General features: G+C 37.4%; 1 protein-coding gene and 1 pseudogene across 3 annotated transcripts in view; both read left to right on the top strand.

Moving 5' to 3' along the window:
• Nucleotides 1-13,861, top strand: part of EFCAB7 (EF-hand calcium binding domain 7) — a 56,353-nt gene extending 42,492 nt beyond the window's left edge. The window contains exons 10-12 of one of the 3 annotated variants that reach the window (XM_055585625.1): nucleotides 9,280-9,489; nucleotides 12,384-12,491; nucleotides 13,573-13,861. In XM_055585625.1, the coding sequence (XP_055441600.1) occupies nucleotides 9,280-9,489; nucleotides 12,384-12,491; nucleotides 13,573-13,647 (393 nt within the window). In that variant the 3' untranslated portion in view covers nucleotides 13,648-13,861. The remainder of the gene's footprint in view (nucleotides 1-9,279; nucleotides 9,490-12,383; nucleotides 12,492-13,572) is intronic. The other 2 variants (XM_055585624.1, XM_055585623.1) reach the window with 2 other exon arrangements.
• LOC129656461 (glycerophosphodiester phosphodiesterase 1-like) lies at nucleotides 13,795-15,317 on the top strand (annotated as a pseudogene).
• Nucleotides 15,318-16,664: the final 1,347 nt, after the last annotated feature.

The following is a 16,664-nucleotide window of genomic DNA, read 5'->3' as shown; positions in this document are numbered from 1 at the left end:
TAATAAAAATTAGGCCTATTTCTTAAATTTTATATTTTTGTGTCCTTTAATAAAGTTTAAAATAAAGGATTTAAGAGTTTTAGGCCACACAAATTAGATAACAGTACATTTGTTTATAATTTAAAAATAGTATCTGTCCTTTCTATAAATACATCAACCTAGGAGGGTAACACTACCAGAAACAAATTTTAAGTTTGGGGTGTACTGAGATTTTGGTTTAGTTCCTAGTTTTGACATCATTTAAAATTCCTCAAAAATTTGTTTTCTGAGAAGTTCACTATATTTTTTTGCCATTTTTATTAATAAGAGGTGAATAGTTACAGTAACTTTTTACATTCTACTTTAACATTTAGTGAATCTTACATCTTTAAGCATGGTGAAAATCAGCACCTAATCTGTGAATAATATTGTGTCTGCTACACATGCTTCCATTTAACAGAGGAGTTAGTTAAGAGATGATTGTGACATTTTAAGTTAAGAGAAGATATAGCATTTAAGATTAAGTTACAGTAAGATTTAAGTTAAGAGCAGATAATAGCGTTTGCTGATATCATTGACTTTTGAAATCACAAGTAAGAAGGATTTCTGAGATAAAGATCTTTTTTTAAAATGTTTTAAATGTATTTAATAGGTAATAGGTTCCATTGTTTGAAGTTCCAAAAGTAAAAAATTTATTTATATATATATATATATATACAGTGAAAATGTCAAAGGATAATGAGACCACCACTCAATAGCTGAAATAAAAAGACAAAACTGAATTGATTGCTTACTGCAAGGGAGAGCTATGCTGGTCAGGCACAAAGCAGAATGTTCATCTTATTTATAAAGGGCATTGGGGAAGCATGGTTATTCAGATGAGACTGTTGGTTGATTGATATACTCAGTGATATATTTATTTACTTTGAGTCTGTCTGTGATTGCTTGACTTTCAAAAGTGAAGAGCCAACCCTAGCTGACTTACAGAAGTATGTTTATTGAGGTGAGTTGTTGCAAATCAGTTGAACATATTTGAAACAAGTTCTGGGGCGAGAGATCAAGGTGGCAGAATAAATGGACGTGGAGTTCACCTCTTCCCACAAATGTATCAAAAATACATCTACATGTGGAGTAATTCTCACAGATTACCTGCTGGACACTAGCAAACCTCATATACAACCAAAACTACAAGAAAGATCACCATGTATGGGTAGGGCGAAAAAAAGGAATCAGAATGGGACAGAGCTGTACCCCTGGGAGGGATCTGTGAAAGAGAAAAGATTCCCTCACCCTGGGAACCCCCTTCACCAACTGGGAGATCAGCTGGGCAGAAGGGGAGATTCAGAGGCTCAGCGGAGAGTCAGCAGCTGGCTTGGAGCAGGCAGAACAGATTGAGACCAGCATTAATGGTCTTGGCCACCTCACTGCATACCCCAGCCTGAGGGTCGCATCTGCTGGTGTGCACAGTGGTTCGGTGGTGAAACTCAGACTTCAGCAGACAGCCCTGGGTATAGGACTAAAGTTGACTACATGGAAACAGCTTGAAGGGACTAGAGTGTGGTCCAGGCTGCGACTGGGAGTGTGCACAGAACAAAGCCCGAGTCCACTATAGAAGTTCTGTTGTTATGCAAGCAAAGGGAGGGGCAGGGGCCCTATCCTAGCAGCCTTATTCTCCAGTGACCTCACAGTGGGTACAGCTCTGCCTCCACAAGCTCTTGGAGCATGTAAGTGCTGCAGTTGCCCACATGTAGAGGCAGAGCTGAAATCTGAGCTGATCCCCAGGACTGCTTGATTTCAGAAGCTGGGCTGGAATCAGCCTTGTCCTGCGGCTTTGCAACTTTGATGGATGTATGTTGCCAGGACCTTTATAATCTCAGTGCCTGTGGAATATCTGCATGGATTTACTGGTGCTTCCACATCTGGGGCAGGTCTGGAGTTAGCAGCTGCAGGTTTTGTGGGTGTACACATGTAGAGATAGCACTGGGGTGTGCCCTGATTCCCTAGTGCACACATATAGTTGTGTTCAGAGCACAACTATGTGACTATGGTGGGTCCCAGTGCCTGGCTTCAGTGAAACTGCACAAGGGTCCTGCACTGGTGGCTCCATGAACACGGTGCCTAAGCAACATCCAGGTTGACTGCCGGATTCCCAGGCTGAGATGAGGTTGTAGGCAACCTTCCCTAGATGAGGTTCTACAGAAACATTGCAGGCCAGAAGAGAGGAGCAAGTCCTGAAAGGGGAAAACTGGCATCTAGGATAATCTACCCAGCAAGAGTATTATTTAGAATAGAAAGGGGAGATAAATTTTTCAGTAAGCAAAAGCTAAAAGAATACTAAATTCTTTTTAGTATTTAATGGCAACCCACTCCAGTACTCTTGCCTGGAAAATCCCATGTACGGAGGAGCCTGGTAGGCCGCAGTCCATGGGGTTGCTAAGAGTCGGACACGACTGAGCGACTCACTTTCACTTTTCACTTTCACGCATTGGAGAAGGTAATGGCACCCCACTCCAGTGTTCTTGCCTGGAGAATCCCAGGGACAGCGGAGCCTGGTAGGCTGCAGTTCATGGGGTCGTTACGAGTCAGTCACGACTGAGCAACTTCACTTTCACTTTTCACTTTCACGCATTGGAGAAGGAAATGGCAACCCACTCCAGTGTTCTTGCCTGGAGAATCCCAGGGACAGGGGAGCCTGGTGGGCTGCCATCTCTGGGGTCGCACAGAGTTGGACACGACTGAAGCGACTTAGCAGTAGCAGCAGCAGCAATACTAAACCTATACTAAAAGAAATACTGAAAGTTATTCTATAAATAGAAAAGAAATAAGAATCTACAGAAAAGAGAAAAATCACAAATAAGGCAGTATATATAAAAAAAAATTTGTGAAAGTGATGATAACCACAATAAACAGCAAAAAGGTAAATGTGAAGATGTAAAAAAGGACATCAAAATAAAATGTGGGGGAAGGGAGTAAGAAAATGTACATTTTTTAGAGTGTGTTTGAGCCTATATGACTTCCAGATATAGTAACAGGTTAACATACTTGAAAAATAAGGTAACCACAAATCAAAAGCATTCAGTAGATTCACAGAAAACAAAACCAAGAAAGCTCAAGCATAATGCAGAAGAAAACCATAAAACCACAAAAGGAAAAACAAAAAGAAGAACAAAGAAGAAATGCAAAATCAATTGGAAAAAACAAGATTTAAATGAAAATAAATACATATTTATCAATAACTTAAATGTCAATGGACTGAATGCTCCAATCAAAAGACATAGAGTGGCAGTTGGATAATAAAACGAGCCTACAATATGCTGCCTGCAAGAAACCCACTAAGGGTGAAGGACACACACAGATCAAAAGTGAGAGGATGGAAAAAGATATTTCATGCAAATGGAAATGACAAGAAATCAGGGGTAGGTGGCAGTACTGATATCAGACAAAATAGACTTTAAAGGCCATAAAAAAGATAAAGGACACTATATAATGATAAAAGGATCAATACAAGAAGAGAACATAATACCCATTAACATATGTGCACCCAGTATAGAAGCACCTAAATGCATTAAAAAAAAAAAATATTGACATATAAAGGGAGAATTGAGAATACAATAATTGTAGGAGACTTTAACACCCCACTGACATCAATGGACAGATATTCCAGACAGAACTTCAGTAAGACAACAGAGATCCTAAATGACATAAACGATCAGTTAGACTTAATTGCTATTTTCATGACCTTGCATCAAAAAAAAAAAAAAAAAAGCACATTCTTTTCAAATGCACATTGAATATTCTTTAGGCTCGACCACATGCAGGGATACAAAACAAGCCTCAGCAAATTTAAGAGGACAGAAATTATTTCAAGCATCTATTCTGACCCACAATACCATGAAACTGGAAGTCAACCACAGAAAGAGAAATGAGAAAAAATGATTACATGGAGATTAAACAACACACTACAAAGTGGGTCAATAATGAAATCAAAGAGGGAATTTTAAAAGTACCTTGAGACAAATGACAGCCACACAAACTCTGTTCAGTTCAGTCGCTCAATCATGTCCCACTTTGTGACCTCATGGACTGCAGCACATCAGGCTTCCCTGTCCATCACCAACTCCCAGAGCTTGCTCAAACTCATGTCCATTGAGTTGGTGATGCCATCCAACCATCTCATCCTCTGCCGTCCCCTTCTCCTGCCTTCAATCTTTCCCAGCATCAAGGTCCCTTCAAATGAGTCAGTTCTTTGCATCAGGTGGCCAAAGAATTATTGAGTTTCAGCTTCAACATGAGTCCTTCCAATGAATATTCAGGACTGATTTCCTTTAGGATGGACTGGTTTGATCTCCTTGCAGTCCAAGGGACTCTCAAGAGTCTTCTCCAACACCACAATTCAAAAACATCAATTCTTCAGTGCTCAGCTTTCTTTATAGAATGCAGCAAAATCTATAGGATGCAACAAAAGCAGTCCTAAGAAGGGTCAGTTATTCTAAGAGCATACTAGACGTTATTTTATATATATTTTACTCTCCTAGTAATTTGATAGCCTTAGAGAGAGCCATAATTTAATCATTTGAGCTAAACTATTTCATTGTAAGGAAGTAGATTTTTACAAGGAGACTAGGCTACTTATTGTATGTCAAGCCTATATTATCCTTTTTATTTTTTTAATATAATCCCATCAACAAATAATACTATGTCAGGATTTGGTATTGAAGTGTCAAAAAATTTTGTTCTGAGTATGGGTACTTCCTGATTTATAGAATCATAATGAGGAAATTCTTATTCAATAAGGGTTATAGAGTTGTTAGATTGAAAATATTATACCAGCAAATGGTAATTCAGTGAGACTAATAATTCATAATTAATTAATTGGTATAAAAATGTTGAATGTTTCCATTAATGATGGGGATATACACATGTAACATTTTATTTAAAGGATTAATACAAAACCTAAAGGTATTTTGACTAATTTAGTTTTGACTGATATCTGGAAGTACTCTGAGACAATGAGGCTATTCAATTAAGGTATTGCCTTTGATGGGCAGTGATTCTTTGATATGTGCTATGTTATTGAGTTAATATACCTAGAGCATGACCTAACATTTTCATATTTGTAAAAACAAAAAAAGAAAGCTTTATGATAATCTAGGAAGAATCCATTTATAATCTTATGAGCTGTGTTCTAATTGGTTTGAATATGTCTGTAGAGGATTTTGCCCATAAGGTTTCTGGAACCATAGCTATTTCTTTGGCAGTTTCCTGAATTATATATTATGTAAGTAATCTAATATCTAGATGAGCTATATTTTGACCCCACCTATTAAATTAGTAGGTATTATGTCACAAAGACTAACCAAAGTATCAGTTATAAGTTAGGATTTAGGAAACAGCTTAGGATTGTTTGTTAAATCTCATTAATTGAATCATTTTAATAAACCAAGATTTATTTTATGTTAAGCATTCTTTAGGTTACTATACCAGCTTCTCTGGTGACTCAGTAGTAAAGAATCTGCCTGCAAAGTAGAAGCAGCAGGAGACACAGGTTCGATCCCTGAGTCGGGCACATTCCCCTGGAGGAAGGCATGACAACCCACTCCAGTATTCTTGCTTGGAGAATCCTGTGGACAGAAGAGCCTGGCGGGCAACAGTCCATACATAGGGTCGCAAAGAGTCAGACATGACTGAAGCGACTTAGCACACACGCATGCAAGTTACTATACACTCTCAGTTTGTCTTACCTTTTCCTACCTTATTTTTTTAATTAAATCCCCTAATTTAGTTTTAAAATTATAGATTATCCATTCCCTCTATCAATTTATAAAGGCAGAACCTCTTTCAAAGTGCAGTATAACTTCTTTTTTGTTGTTTTTTTCCAACTTTTTATTTTGATTGACGTAGAGCTGATGAACAATGTTGTGATGGTTTCAGGTGGACAGCAAAGGGACTCAGCCACACACATACGTGTATCTGTTCTCCTCCAAACTCCCCTCCCATCCAGGCTGCCACATAACACTGAGCAGAATTCCATGTGAACAGCACAACTTCTTTATTGTTCCTCCTGCAAGTACATTGCTCTTATATCACCATAACAATAATTTGCTTTTTTATTGAATGTTGATGAATAAATATATGTCTGGGTTTTTTTTTTCCCTTGTTTTTGCTTCTTTTTTTAAAAAAGAATTTCATGAATAAAATCTTTTTAGAATTCAGAACTGGGAAAATTTTTACTTCATTTTCTTTAGATTTTGAGAGCTATGTAATATTTTCTGTGTCACTTTTATCTTTGCTAACATGTAGCTAAGAGCCACATTTTGTGCAAAACTTAAGTAGCATGTCCTAATCTAGGTTTTCTTATTCCTGTCTTCCTGATCTTCCTTTTTATATATTGTTAATATTTTTACAATTAACAATTTATAATGAACAGTTTTCTTCCTTGTTGTATGCTTCCTATTTAACTTAATATGGTAAAAAAAAAAAAAAAAAAAAGATGAGTAAATAGAAGGTTAAACCCATGAACAGGAAAAAAAAAAAAAAAAGATACAAAGGGCACCTTTTTTATGTAGATAAGATTTTATTTAAAAATTTCAGGGAATGCATCTTTAACAAAGACCTTTTAAGATGTTTATGTTCAGTAACAGGTAAACTTAATATTGATACTCTTTGATCAAGTAAAACAGATAACTAAGACTTGGAAAATGGTTAAAATAATACCAGAATCTATTCAGTACTGAAAATTCAGTACTTTAAAATGCAACAATCATCAATCAGTTCAGTCACTCAGTTGTGTCCAACTCTTTGCGACCCCATGGGCTGAAGCACACCAGGCTTCCCTGTCCATCACCAACTCCTGGAGCTTGCTCAGACTCATGTCCGTCGAATCGGTGATGCCATCCAACCATCTCATTCTCTGTCATCCTGTTCTTCTCCTGCCTTCAGTCTTTCCCAGCATCAGGGTCCCTTCAAATGAGTCAGGTCTTCGCATCAGGTAGCCAAAGTATTGGAGTTTCAGCTTCAGCATCAGTCCTTCCAATGAATATTCAGGACTGATTTCCTTTAGGATTGACTGGTTGGATCTCCTTGCAGTCCAAGGGACTCTTAAGAGTCTTATCCAACACCACAGTTCAAAAGTATCAATTCTTTGGCCTTCAGCTTTCTTTATGGTCCAGCTCTCACATCCATACATGACTACTAGAAAAAACCACAGCTTTGACTAGATGGACCTTTGTTGGTAAAGTAATGTCTCTGCTTTTTAATATGTTGTCTAGGTTGGTCATAGCTTTTATTCCAAGGAGCAAGTGTCTTTTAATTTCATGGCTGCAGTCATTTTGGAGCCCAAAAAATAGTCTCTCACTGTATCCATTATTCCCCCATCTATTTGCCATGAAGTGATGGGACCAGATGCCATGATCTTAGGTTTTTGAATGTTGAGTTTTAAGCCAGCTTTTTAAACCAACAACAGTCATTATAATTTTTTTAGAATTCTATATTGTGAAATATTTTGATACATATTGAGCTTCCCAAGTAGCTTAGCAGTAAAGAATCTGCCTGAAATGCAGGAGACACAGGTTCAATTCCTGGGTTGAGGAGACCCCTGGAGGAGGAAATGGCAACCTACTCCAATATTCCTGCCTGGAGAATCCCATGGACTGAGGAGCCTGTTGGGCTACAGTCCATAGGGTTGCAAAGAGTCGGAAACGACAGAAGCAACTTAGCTTTCTCTTTTTCCCTTTTTGACACATATTACGTATCAGATATCTCCAGCAACTCTTGGCAGAAAATACAGTGTTTATCCCCACTTTCTCTGTGAAGAAATCAAGCCTCAAAGAAGTTAAGTGACTTCCCTAGATCATGTAGCTAGTAAATGGCAAAACTCAGTTACAAACTCAGATCTTCCACTTTCTAGTCCAAGATTTTTTAGTCTGTCATCTTTTATAAAAGGTGACTTTATTCTTGCCAAAGGTTGGAGTCATTAACTATTTTAAAACTTGTTTAAAAGATAAAAATCTATATTGTTCTACTAACTTCAGACTTTTATCTTTTGTCCCCCAAATAAAAAGTTGATCATCAATGTGTATGAATTCATTCATTTCCTCAACAATTACATTGTAATGCCTATATACAGTAAGCTTACAATAAAGAGGCACTTAGGTTACAGTTATGAATAAGTCAAAAATTCTAACCTCTTAGATATTCCATGAAGAAGGATGGCTAATTAAATGCAGAATTAATAAAAATCATTTAAAAGTGTTTTGAAGGAAACAAACCAGTGGTCAAAATAGAGAAGAGTCAGGTAGTGAAGGAGACTGGGGGACCAGAGCAGCTCTCTCTGCAGAAGTGACACGTAAGCTTAATCTTGAAGGAGGAGGATGAGGTACATACTGAAAAGATGTGACTCTTCCAAGCTGAGAGAACACTACCTATGAAATCCAACACTGGAAAGGGTTTTATTTTTTCTAGGGTCTGAAAGGTCAGAGTAACTAGAGCGCATTAAGGCAGGAGACTGGGTTGTATAGAGAGCCAAAGGTTACCTTATGCAGCATCTTTTAGGCTATGGTAAAAACTAAAGAGTAGACATTAGAAAAATCTATTTCCAAATGCAGAAAATCTCTTTGGATCTTAGATTTTCATAGTTACTTTTACACTAACTTTAAACTGTGAGAATTTTTCTACATTTCGCTATTTTTGGTGTTCTATATTCACCTACTGTTTCAATTATAACCATTATTTCTTTAAGGTTACAGATTAATTCTTTCTGTAACCTTAAAGTTAAGAAAGGAAATTAAGTAACTAACATGACATGAGTTAGCTTTAGAGCAAATTGAGGGGTCTGGGTAAAGGAGGTTTTTTCCTTTTCTATGGACATTATCAGTTAATATGCAACCAAAAAACCATGATTTCATGCTTTTTTTATTACTCAACTCATTGTACTTAAACTTAATTCTTAAATGTGTATCAGAGGAATAAGCTAGAAAGTATAGTATGTCTTCTTAAATCATATGATTTTGTTGTTTGTGTTAGTCACTCAGTCATATCTGACTCTTTGTGACTTCATGAACTGTATCCCACCAGACTCCTCTGTCCATGGAATTCTCCAGGCAGAAATACTGGAGTGGGTTGCCATTCCCTTCTCCAAGGGATCTTCCTGACCCAGAGATCGAACCCCAGTCTCCCGCACCGCAGGCAGATTTTTACCATCTGAGCCACCAGGGAAGCCCAAATCATAAGATAAACATACAATAATAAATAATTTAAATTATATCAGAAGACTAAAACAGAGTGTGCTTTTTTTCATTTCAGGCATGCCCATTTGTCATTGATATCTACGCAGACAAATGCAAGCCAAGAATTAAAGCTGTCCATATGGAGGCATGCAGTGGACAACTTGAGAAGGCCGTTTGTAAATCTGTTCTTAACAAAGGCAATGCCAAAGTGATGGATGGCTATGAAAATATAATTATATATACTTACAAGCGTGACACCTGGATAACATCAGTTATTGAAAACAAGGTATCAGTTATGAGGTGGTTCTCATAACTGCAATGGTTAATACATTCCATCTTCTTTCTTACCCTATCCTTACATAGCAATTAAATAACCCCATTACATTAGTAATATCTATAATAATCAGTTTCTTTTTCTAATCAGGTTTCTAACTCAAACTGGGCATGATAATTTTTATATATTTTTAAAGTATATTTATTTCTGAGATGCTCATTTCTGTGTTTCTTTTTGAGATAGTTTTCTCTTAAAATATGAAAATTAAATATTTGGAGATCTGTGAAGATAGAGCATAATCTGGGTGCAAAGTATTTTATTTAGTTTGTTACTAAATGTCTTCACACATACATAGCTATTTTAAACAGCAGACATCATGTTTTAAAGAAATATAAACAAAGTAAAGAATTTAGCCCAACTTTTTTTTCTTTTATTTTTTAATTGGTGGAAAATTGCTTTACAATGTTATGTTGGTTTCTGCCATACAACAAAGCAAATCAGTCATAATTATACATATATATATATATATACACACACACACACACACATATATATATATATATCCCCCTTCCCTCCTGAGCCTCCTTCCCCTCCCCCCATCTGACTCCTCTGAGTCATCACAGAGTGCTAGGCTGGGCTCCCTGTGCCATGTAGCAAGTTCTCACTAAGTATTTTACACATGATAGTGTGTATATGTCAGTGCTACTTTCTCAATTCGTCCCACCCTCACCTTCTCCCACTGTGTCCACAAGTCCTTTCTCTACTAGGTTCCTCAGTACCATTTTTCTAGATTCCATATATATGTGCTAATATACGATACTTGTTTTTCTTTTTCTAACTTCACTCTGTATAAGAGGTTCTAGGTTCACCACCTTCCTAGAACTGACTCAAATTCATTCCTTTTTATTAGCCCAGCTTTTTAACCCAGACTTTGCAGTATCAAAAATCCTACAGATTATCATCATGTTATCTAATTAAATATATTCTACTGTCTAGGATCTGTTTTTATCAAGCCAGTTATTTCTAGCTTTGTCCATCTTCTGTGCTATGAATACTATTGATATTGCATGTCAAGAGGATGCTCACATAAATTCTTTAAGTCAGAGACACCTAGTTTTCTAAAAACTGTATATTTTCATAAATCTTACTCAAGACAGCTAGGCTTTTAGAACTATTGGTTTATTTGTCTTTGTTCCTGGATGAGATTTACATTATTTTTATGCCTGTCATAAATTTCTTTAAGTGCTTAAGATTTGGCCGAGTATTGTGAGTATATATTATGTAACTAACTCTCCTAGTCATAAGACAGGCCACTAGAACGTGTACCATGAGACTGCTTTCAAGGAGTTTAGGGGCTATTTGTAAAGGCAAAATTAATACTCTCAAAAGAGATCAAAGAATAGTTATATAGTACTGTTTGTATGTGCAATAGGAATTATACTGTATCTGTATCTCTTGTAGTTGATGTTAGTTGGGACTGTAGAAGTTGGGGAAGGATTTGTGATTAGGGAGGAACAGAATTGTGATGTGTAATTTGAGCATGTGGTATAGGATTTGAAGGGTAACTAGGATTTAGATAGGCAGAGGGCCGGCCCTTAGAAGCAGAGGAAACAGTGTAAGGAGAAATATGCTGCTGCTGCTGCTAAGTCGCTTCAGTCGTGTCCAACTCTGTGTGACCACAGATGGCAGCCCACCAGGCTCCCCCGTCTCTGGGATTCTCCAGGCAAGAACACTGGAGTGGGTTGCCATTTCCTTCTCCAATGCATGAAAGTGAAAAGTGAAAGTGAAGTCGCTCAGTCGTGCCCGACTCTTAGCGACCCCCGTGGACTGCAGCCCACCAGGCTCCTCTGTCCCTGGAATTCTCCAGGCAAGAGCCTCCAGGCAAAAATACTGGAGTGGGGTGCCATTGCCTTCTCTGAAGGAGAAATATGAGTAAGCCTTAATGTGAACTATAAATGAAAGAATGGGAATATCTCCTTTGCAGAAGCAGAGAGCTTTATTTGGAGAAGCATTTGAAAGGTAAATAATACAGGCTGAATGGATCCAGATTATGTATGTTATATTGAAAACAAGATAGAGGAGTCTAGACTTGAGGAAATAAGATAGATTCCCATCCAGTAGATTGCTATCTTCAAATGGATCATAACACTTTGGAAAGCGATTCCTAAGATCCTGCATGTTTCTGTTTCTGCCCTCTGTGTTTTTTGTTTGTTTTTGATTATGTGGATATGTGTGTGTGTGTGTGCGCGCGCGTGCGCACATGCCCTCTCTGTTTTATTAGGATTAAAAGAGTGGAAGAGAGCCACTACCTTACCTCAGTTCCTCTGCACTTCTATTACCTTCAGTTCTCAACCCTCCATCTCCTTCTTTTTCCTCAAGGAAAATTAAATTTTTCCACCAAAATGAGGTAATAACATTTTAGAGCTTAACATGTGCCAAGCACTTTAACGCATTTGCTTCTCACAACCCAGTGAGGTAAGTACTATCCACATTTTATACACAAGGAAACTGAAGCACAGGGATGTTAAATAACTTGCAAAAGGTCACACAGCTAAATAATAGAAGAGCTGAGAGATGAATCTAAGTAGTCTATAATGTTGCATTGCCCCTGTGTAGTCATCAGGGAGTGACTGCAGGTTCTTTAACAGGGTACTACTTTAATTTGTACATTTCTCTCATTTATCAGCTTCATTCTGTTTTCTCTCCAACCTAGAGGCTGTCTATTATCAATGGTCTGTCATCTCAAATATAACCTCTTCCATGATATTCTGTCTTGTTTCTGTGTTTCTATAGAACCCTGTGAAAATCTCTTATCCCAAGACTTGCAAAGTGTTTTGTAATGATCACTTTGTTTGTATATATTCAGTAAAGAAAGGACTAGCAACTTATGACATCTTTTTTTATAGTCAGACGATAAGGTGATTATTCACGTCAACAATGAGCTGAGTGAAAACTGTGTAAACAACAGAGGCCTCGGCGTATTTGCAGTAGAAGTGGCACCAAACTCTACAATGGTAATGCTTCGCTTTTAATTAAGGGCTTTCGTTTTATCAGTTTGAAAAAATTGCAGTTAATGCTATGAATAAATTTGTAGGTATGAAGTAAAGTGGAAAATTGTGTGATATTTGTATTATTACCATCCTGTACAAGAAGGTAGGAAACTGGTTCTAATCCAGTTCTCACTATTGGGTTCAGTGATTATGGGGCATTCATTTAACCTCTCTGCTGCGGTCTCTATAAGCATAAAATTAATGTGATATCACCAGTTTTAGGTACTTCACAAAGTTAATGTAAAGATAAAGTGATACATGTGAAAAACAGTATTGAATATTATTTAGAACTACAAAGTAATATTAATAGTAATTGGACTTTTGATAATTCAGAATATTTTTGTCTCCATTATTGATTTTCTAAGGTAACCTAAAAGAGAAAATGCCTCTGAGTGTTAGATAGCCAACTAAGTCAGGAGCTGAGTAGCTGAAGTTCTGTGTTAGCAGAACTCTAGGCGTCTGATTTAGCCAGGAGTTCAAAGGCAGGGAGAGATCAGTAAACCCTGAAACTAGTCTGCTGCTGCTGCTAAGTCGCTTCAGTCGTGTCCGACTCTGTGTGACCCCATAGACGGCAGCCCACCAGGCTCCCCTGTCCCTGGGATTCTCCAGGCAAGAACACTGTCTAGTGAAGGGAAAAAGGAAGAAGCTTTCTGTTCTTACCCTCTTCCTCTCTGTACTGTCTACGAAATCCTAAAACATTCTAGAACAGGATAAAGAGAATTTATTTTTGCTGTTATTCCAGTGAGGATTTTTAAAAATGCTCTAGGCTTAGAGAAGAAATAATACTTACTTCCCTTTCTGCCACCCCTCTTTACCCACCTTCACAAATACCAACCATCAGTTACTGTATTACAGTACAATTAGGCTGGATTAGTCTGTTGGAAATCAAATTGTAGATTGCAGGTCCTTGCTAAGTACAAATATTAAAGAATTTTATCTGCACAGAGATATTTTTTATATAGGTTCTAGAAATGTCCTATTGAAAAATTAGCCCAAAATTATTGTATATAAAAGGAAAGTAAAGGCTTTCTGTTTTTATGTGCAGGTTTGTCAACATGTAATGCCACTGAATGAACAACAAGAATGGATATATTACTGTGTGTATTCCCTTATATCTTAAACATTATTTTTTAGAAATTACTGTGCTTGAGACTGTCAAACTAAGAAGAATTATTTCAAGTTTGGTTTGTTATTTGTTGATCACTACAGGTAATCAATTTAACTGATGTACATAATAATCTATTTAATTTGTATGCATTTGGATTTCATGTCCTTATTATATACTGTATTATTAAAATAGAAATAATTTTTAATGTGTGGCCTTCTTATTAATTTAATGTGATACTTGGCATATTTCATTTGTGACTAATAATTTGAAATTAAATTACAGGTAAGCTTTTAAAAAGTAACACTCAATGAATTCTATAAAATCCTATACATTCTTGATGTATTCATCAAAAAAAATCCTGAAATAAAATATAAATGGCCCAGTTGTAGCCAGTGCCTTGTGCTTTATCCCTGTACTCCGGCCTGTCCAAGGAGCACAGTGGATCCAGGACTCCCATCCTCACCGTATACTTAGGGGCATGTGACTGTGAGAGGACCAGGGGAGCTCCAGGGCCCCCTTTCCTTCCTGCTGCCTCTGATTGGCTGGTGACCTGCAGCCCCTTCACCACTTGCTTCTTCACCAGCAGCCTCTATCTCCTGATGCACCTCTTCACAGCCTTGAGCATGTGCCCTCCCACAGGGCTCTGCCAGTGCTAAAGCCCCAGGACCAAGTTTCTGCTGTTGGTTGCGGCAGTCCCAGTGAGTCTGAGAACAGTTGGACGTTATGTTTACTTCTAATGAGATCACTGTTTTAATGTACAAGAGCATAAGCAGATAGGACTGATGGGACTGGTCAATGTGATTTGACCTTTGAACAAATTAGAAAGTGTAACCCTACAGGAGATTACAGATCCAGAAATAATTTCCCTAATGAGAAGACCTCTACCCTCAGGAAAGCTGGGGCAGAGTGCCTGAGCCATAATCTCACAGTCTTTCTTGATGTCAAAAGCCATGCAAATACTGCTACTGATGTACTAAAGAAAATGTGTATGGAATTTCTTCAACTAACAATAATAGTATCATTTGCTTTTTCTTGCCAGAAGTTATCTATAAGATGAAACAAACAGATCACAGTGTAGTCATGGCTATTAATTTACAAACCTTGGAACCTTAGCCATGCAGGAGATTGGACTGTGATACTCTGTGGACACAATGCATGTTTGTGGTAATGGACATTTCATTTGCCTAAAGCAAATGTAATATCTTTATGGTATCTGTGTGGAATTTCAGGTTTCCTCCTGCAAAAGAATTTTGTATCCCCAGACTACTTGAAGAAGTGGTCAACTTAAAGGCATTCAGGTTGTTGCTTGGACTGTTAATATCTTTGATGAAAAAAGTTACCATGAGTTTCATCTTGGTTCCATCTCTGACCCTGACAGTGTGTTGAAAGACTGCACGTCATTTCTAGGCGCCCCGCAACCCCCTGTCCAAGGAAACGTGTACAGAAACTGCCTGCTGATGTCATGCAGGGATATTAAAATACCCCTTGTGCTAGCCCATGCCCTGGGAGATCAGGTGGCTCACATAAGTGATTGTCAGTAATTACATTTTTACCCGAACCAAAGCAAAACCCTGTGTTGCCAACATGCTGCATGGAATGCCTGAGTTCACCCCTTGCTCTCGAAAATCAGGGTCTGCAAAAAGGCCCAGTAGCTCCTACCCTGACCTAGGTGAGGCATACATCTTAACTCAGTGAGGATAAACACACTGGGTTTTGATTGGGGGTACAGATGCAAATACACGAGAAATGCACCATCACTCAGAGCTGGCATTTTAAAACTTGCCACACTTTTGTAACTTACTTATTTCAAATATTGTATTCAGCTATGTTATCAGTGTATTGTGGCTGTCAAACTTGTGACCACACTAAAAATCACTAAAAGGAAAAAATGTGAATGCAGAAATAGCCATTATATACTGTAGTTTTCCAATGAAAATATAATAAAAGCAAAATTTGGAGAAATTCCTTTGGTATTAAAGAAGTCAAAATCTAATCACAACAGTGGGAATATTTTGTTCTGATGGTAAATTCTTTAATGGATTTACTTGTGAATTATTTTTAATGAAATTATTTTGAAATAATAGGCATTAAATCTGAAGAGCGTTTAATGAAGTAGTACAGTGCATGAAAAACTATATTAAGCAATTAAAAGCTGTGTAGCCATATCAGTAACAGAATACTTGGCTAGTAAATGTCAACTTTTGAAATATGAATACCAGTGTATTATTTTTACCCAGCACATGCCAGCACATAGTTTAAATGTCACTTGGATTTTTGGCCCTTCATTGGATGTCTGTAAAATGGGTTGTCATTACCTAGCAGTTTGAGTTCTTCGAGTGATATCTTAAAAAGTAATGTAGGACTTCCCTGGCAGGGTAGGGTTTAAGACTCCATGCTTCCCCTGCAAGGAGCATGGGTTCAATCCCTGGTTGGAGGAACTAAGATCCTGCATGCCGCAGGGCATGGCCAAAAAAATAAGGAATACAATTCAAAACACATTTTATTAATTGCCAAATGCCTTATAAGTCAAATAAATGTGGCCCTATATTCTGTTTCACAAAGTATTGAGTTGCAGGAAATAAATTGGCTGTGCTACCAAAAGTATGTGATAAAGTTGCTATCTTTACTCCCAGTTTTAAAAAGACTTTTTATAACAGGATGATAGGTAACATTGGAAGATGGAGGCCCAGGAAAGAATAGTGAGCACTTAAACATTATCTTCCACCACTGTTACCACTTAGACATACCAAGCCTTTCACTCTTATTAGAGGGGGAAAAAAATCCAGGTATCATGGTTCTATCTTCAGTTATTCAGTTGAAAGGTATTTTGTTTCAAGTTAATCTTTCTTCCAAGTGAATGAAAATCCAAGGGTATCAGCTAGTTAATGAATGTAACTTTTCCCTTTTTGGAAGTAAATGATTTTTTTAAAGGATTACTTCAGTACTGTGGTACTAAAATATCCAGAAAAGTTTAATTCAAGTCCTGAAATACCAGACTCACAGGTTGATAGTGATTCTTTATTCAACCA

This window comes from Bubalus kerabau, chromosome 6 (genome assembly GCF_029407905.1).
Source record: "Bubalus kerabau isolate K-KA32 ecotype Philippines breed swamp buffalo chromosome 6, PCC_UOA_SB_1v2, whole genome shotgun sequence".
Lineage (NCBI taxonomy): Eukaryota > Metazoa > Chordata > Mammalia > Artiodactyla > Bovidae > Bubalus > Bubalus kerabau.
Note: the sequence above shows the minus strand (reverse complement) of the source record. Positions and strands in the feature narration are given on the sequence as shown.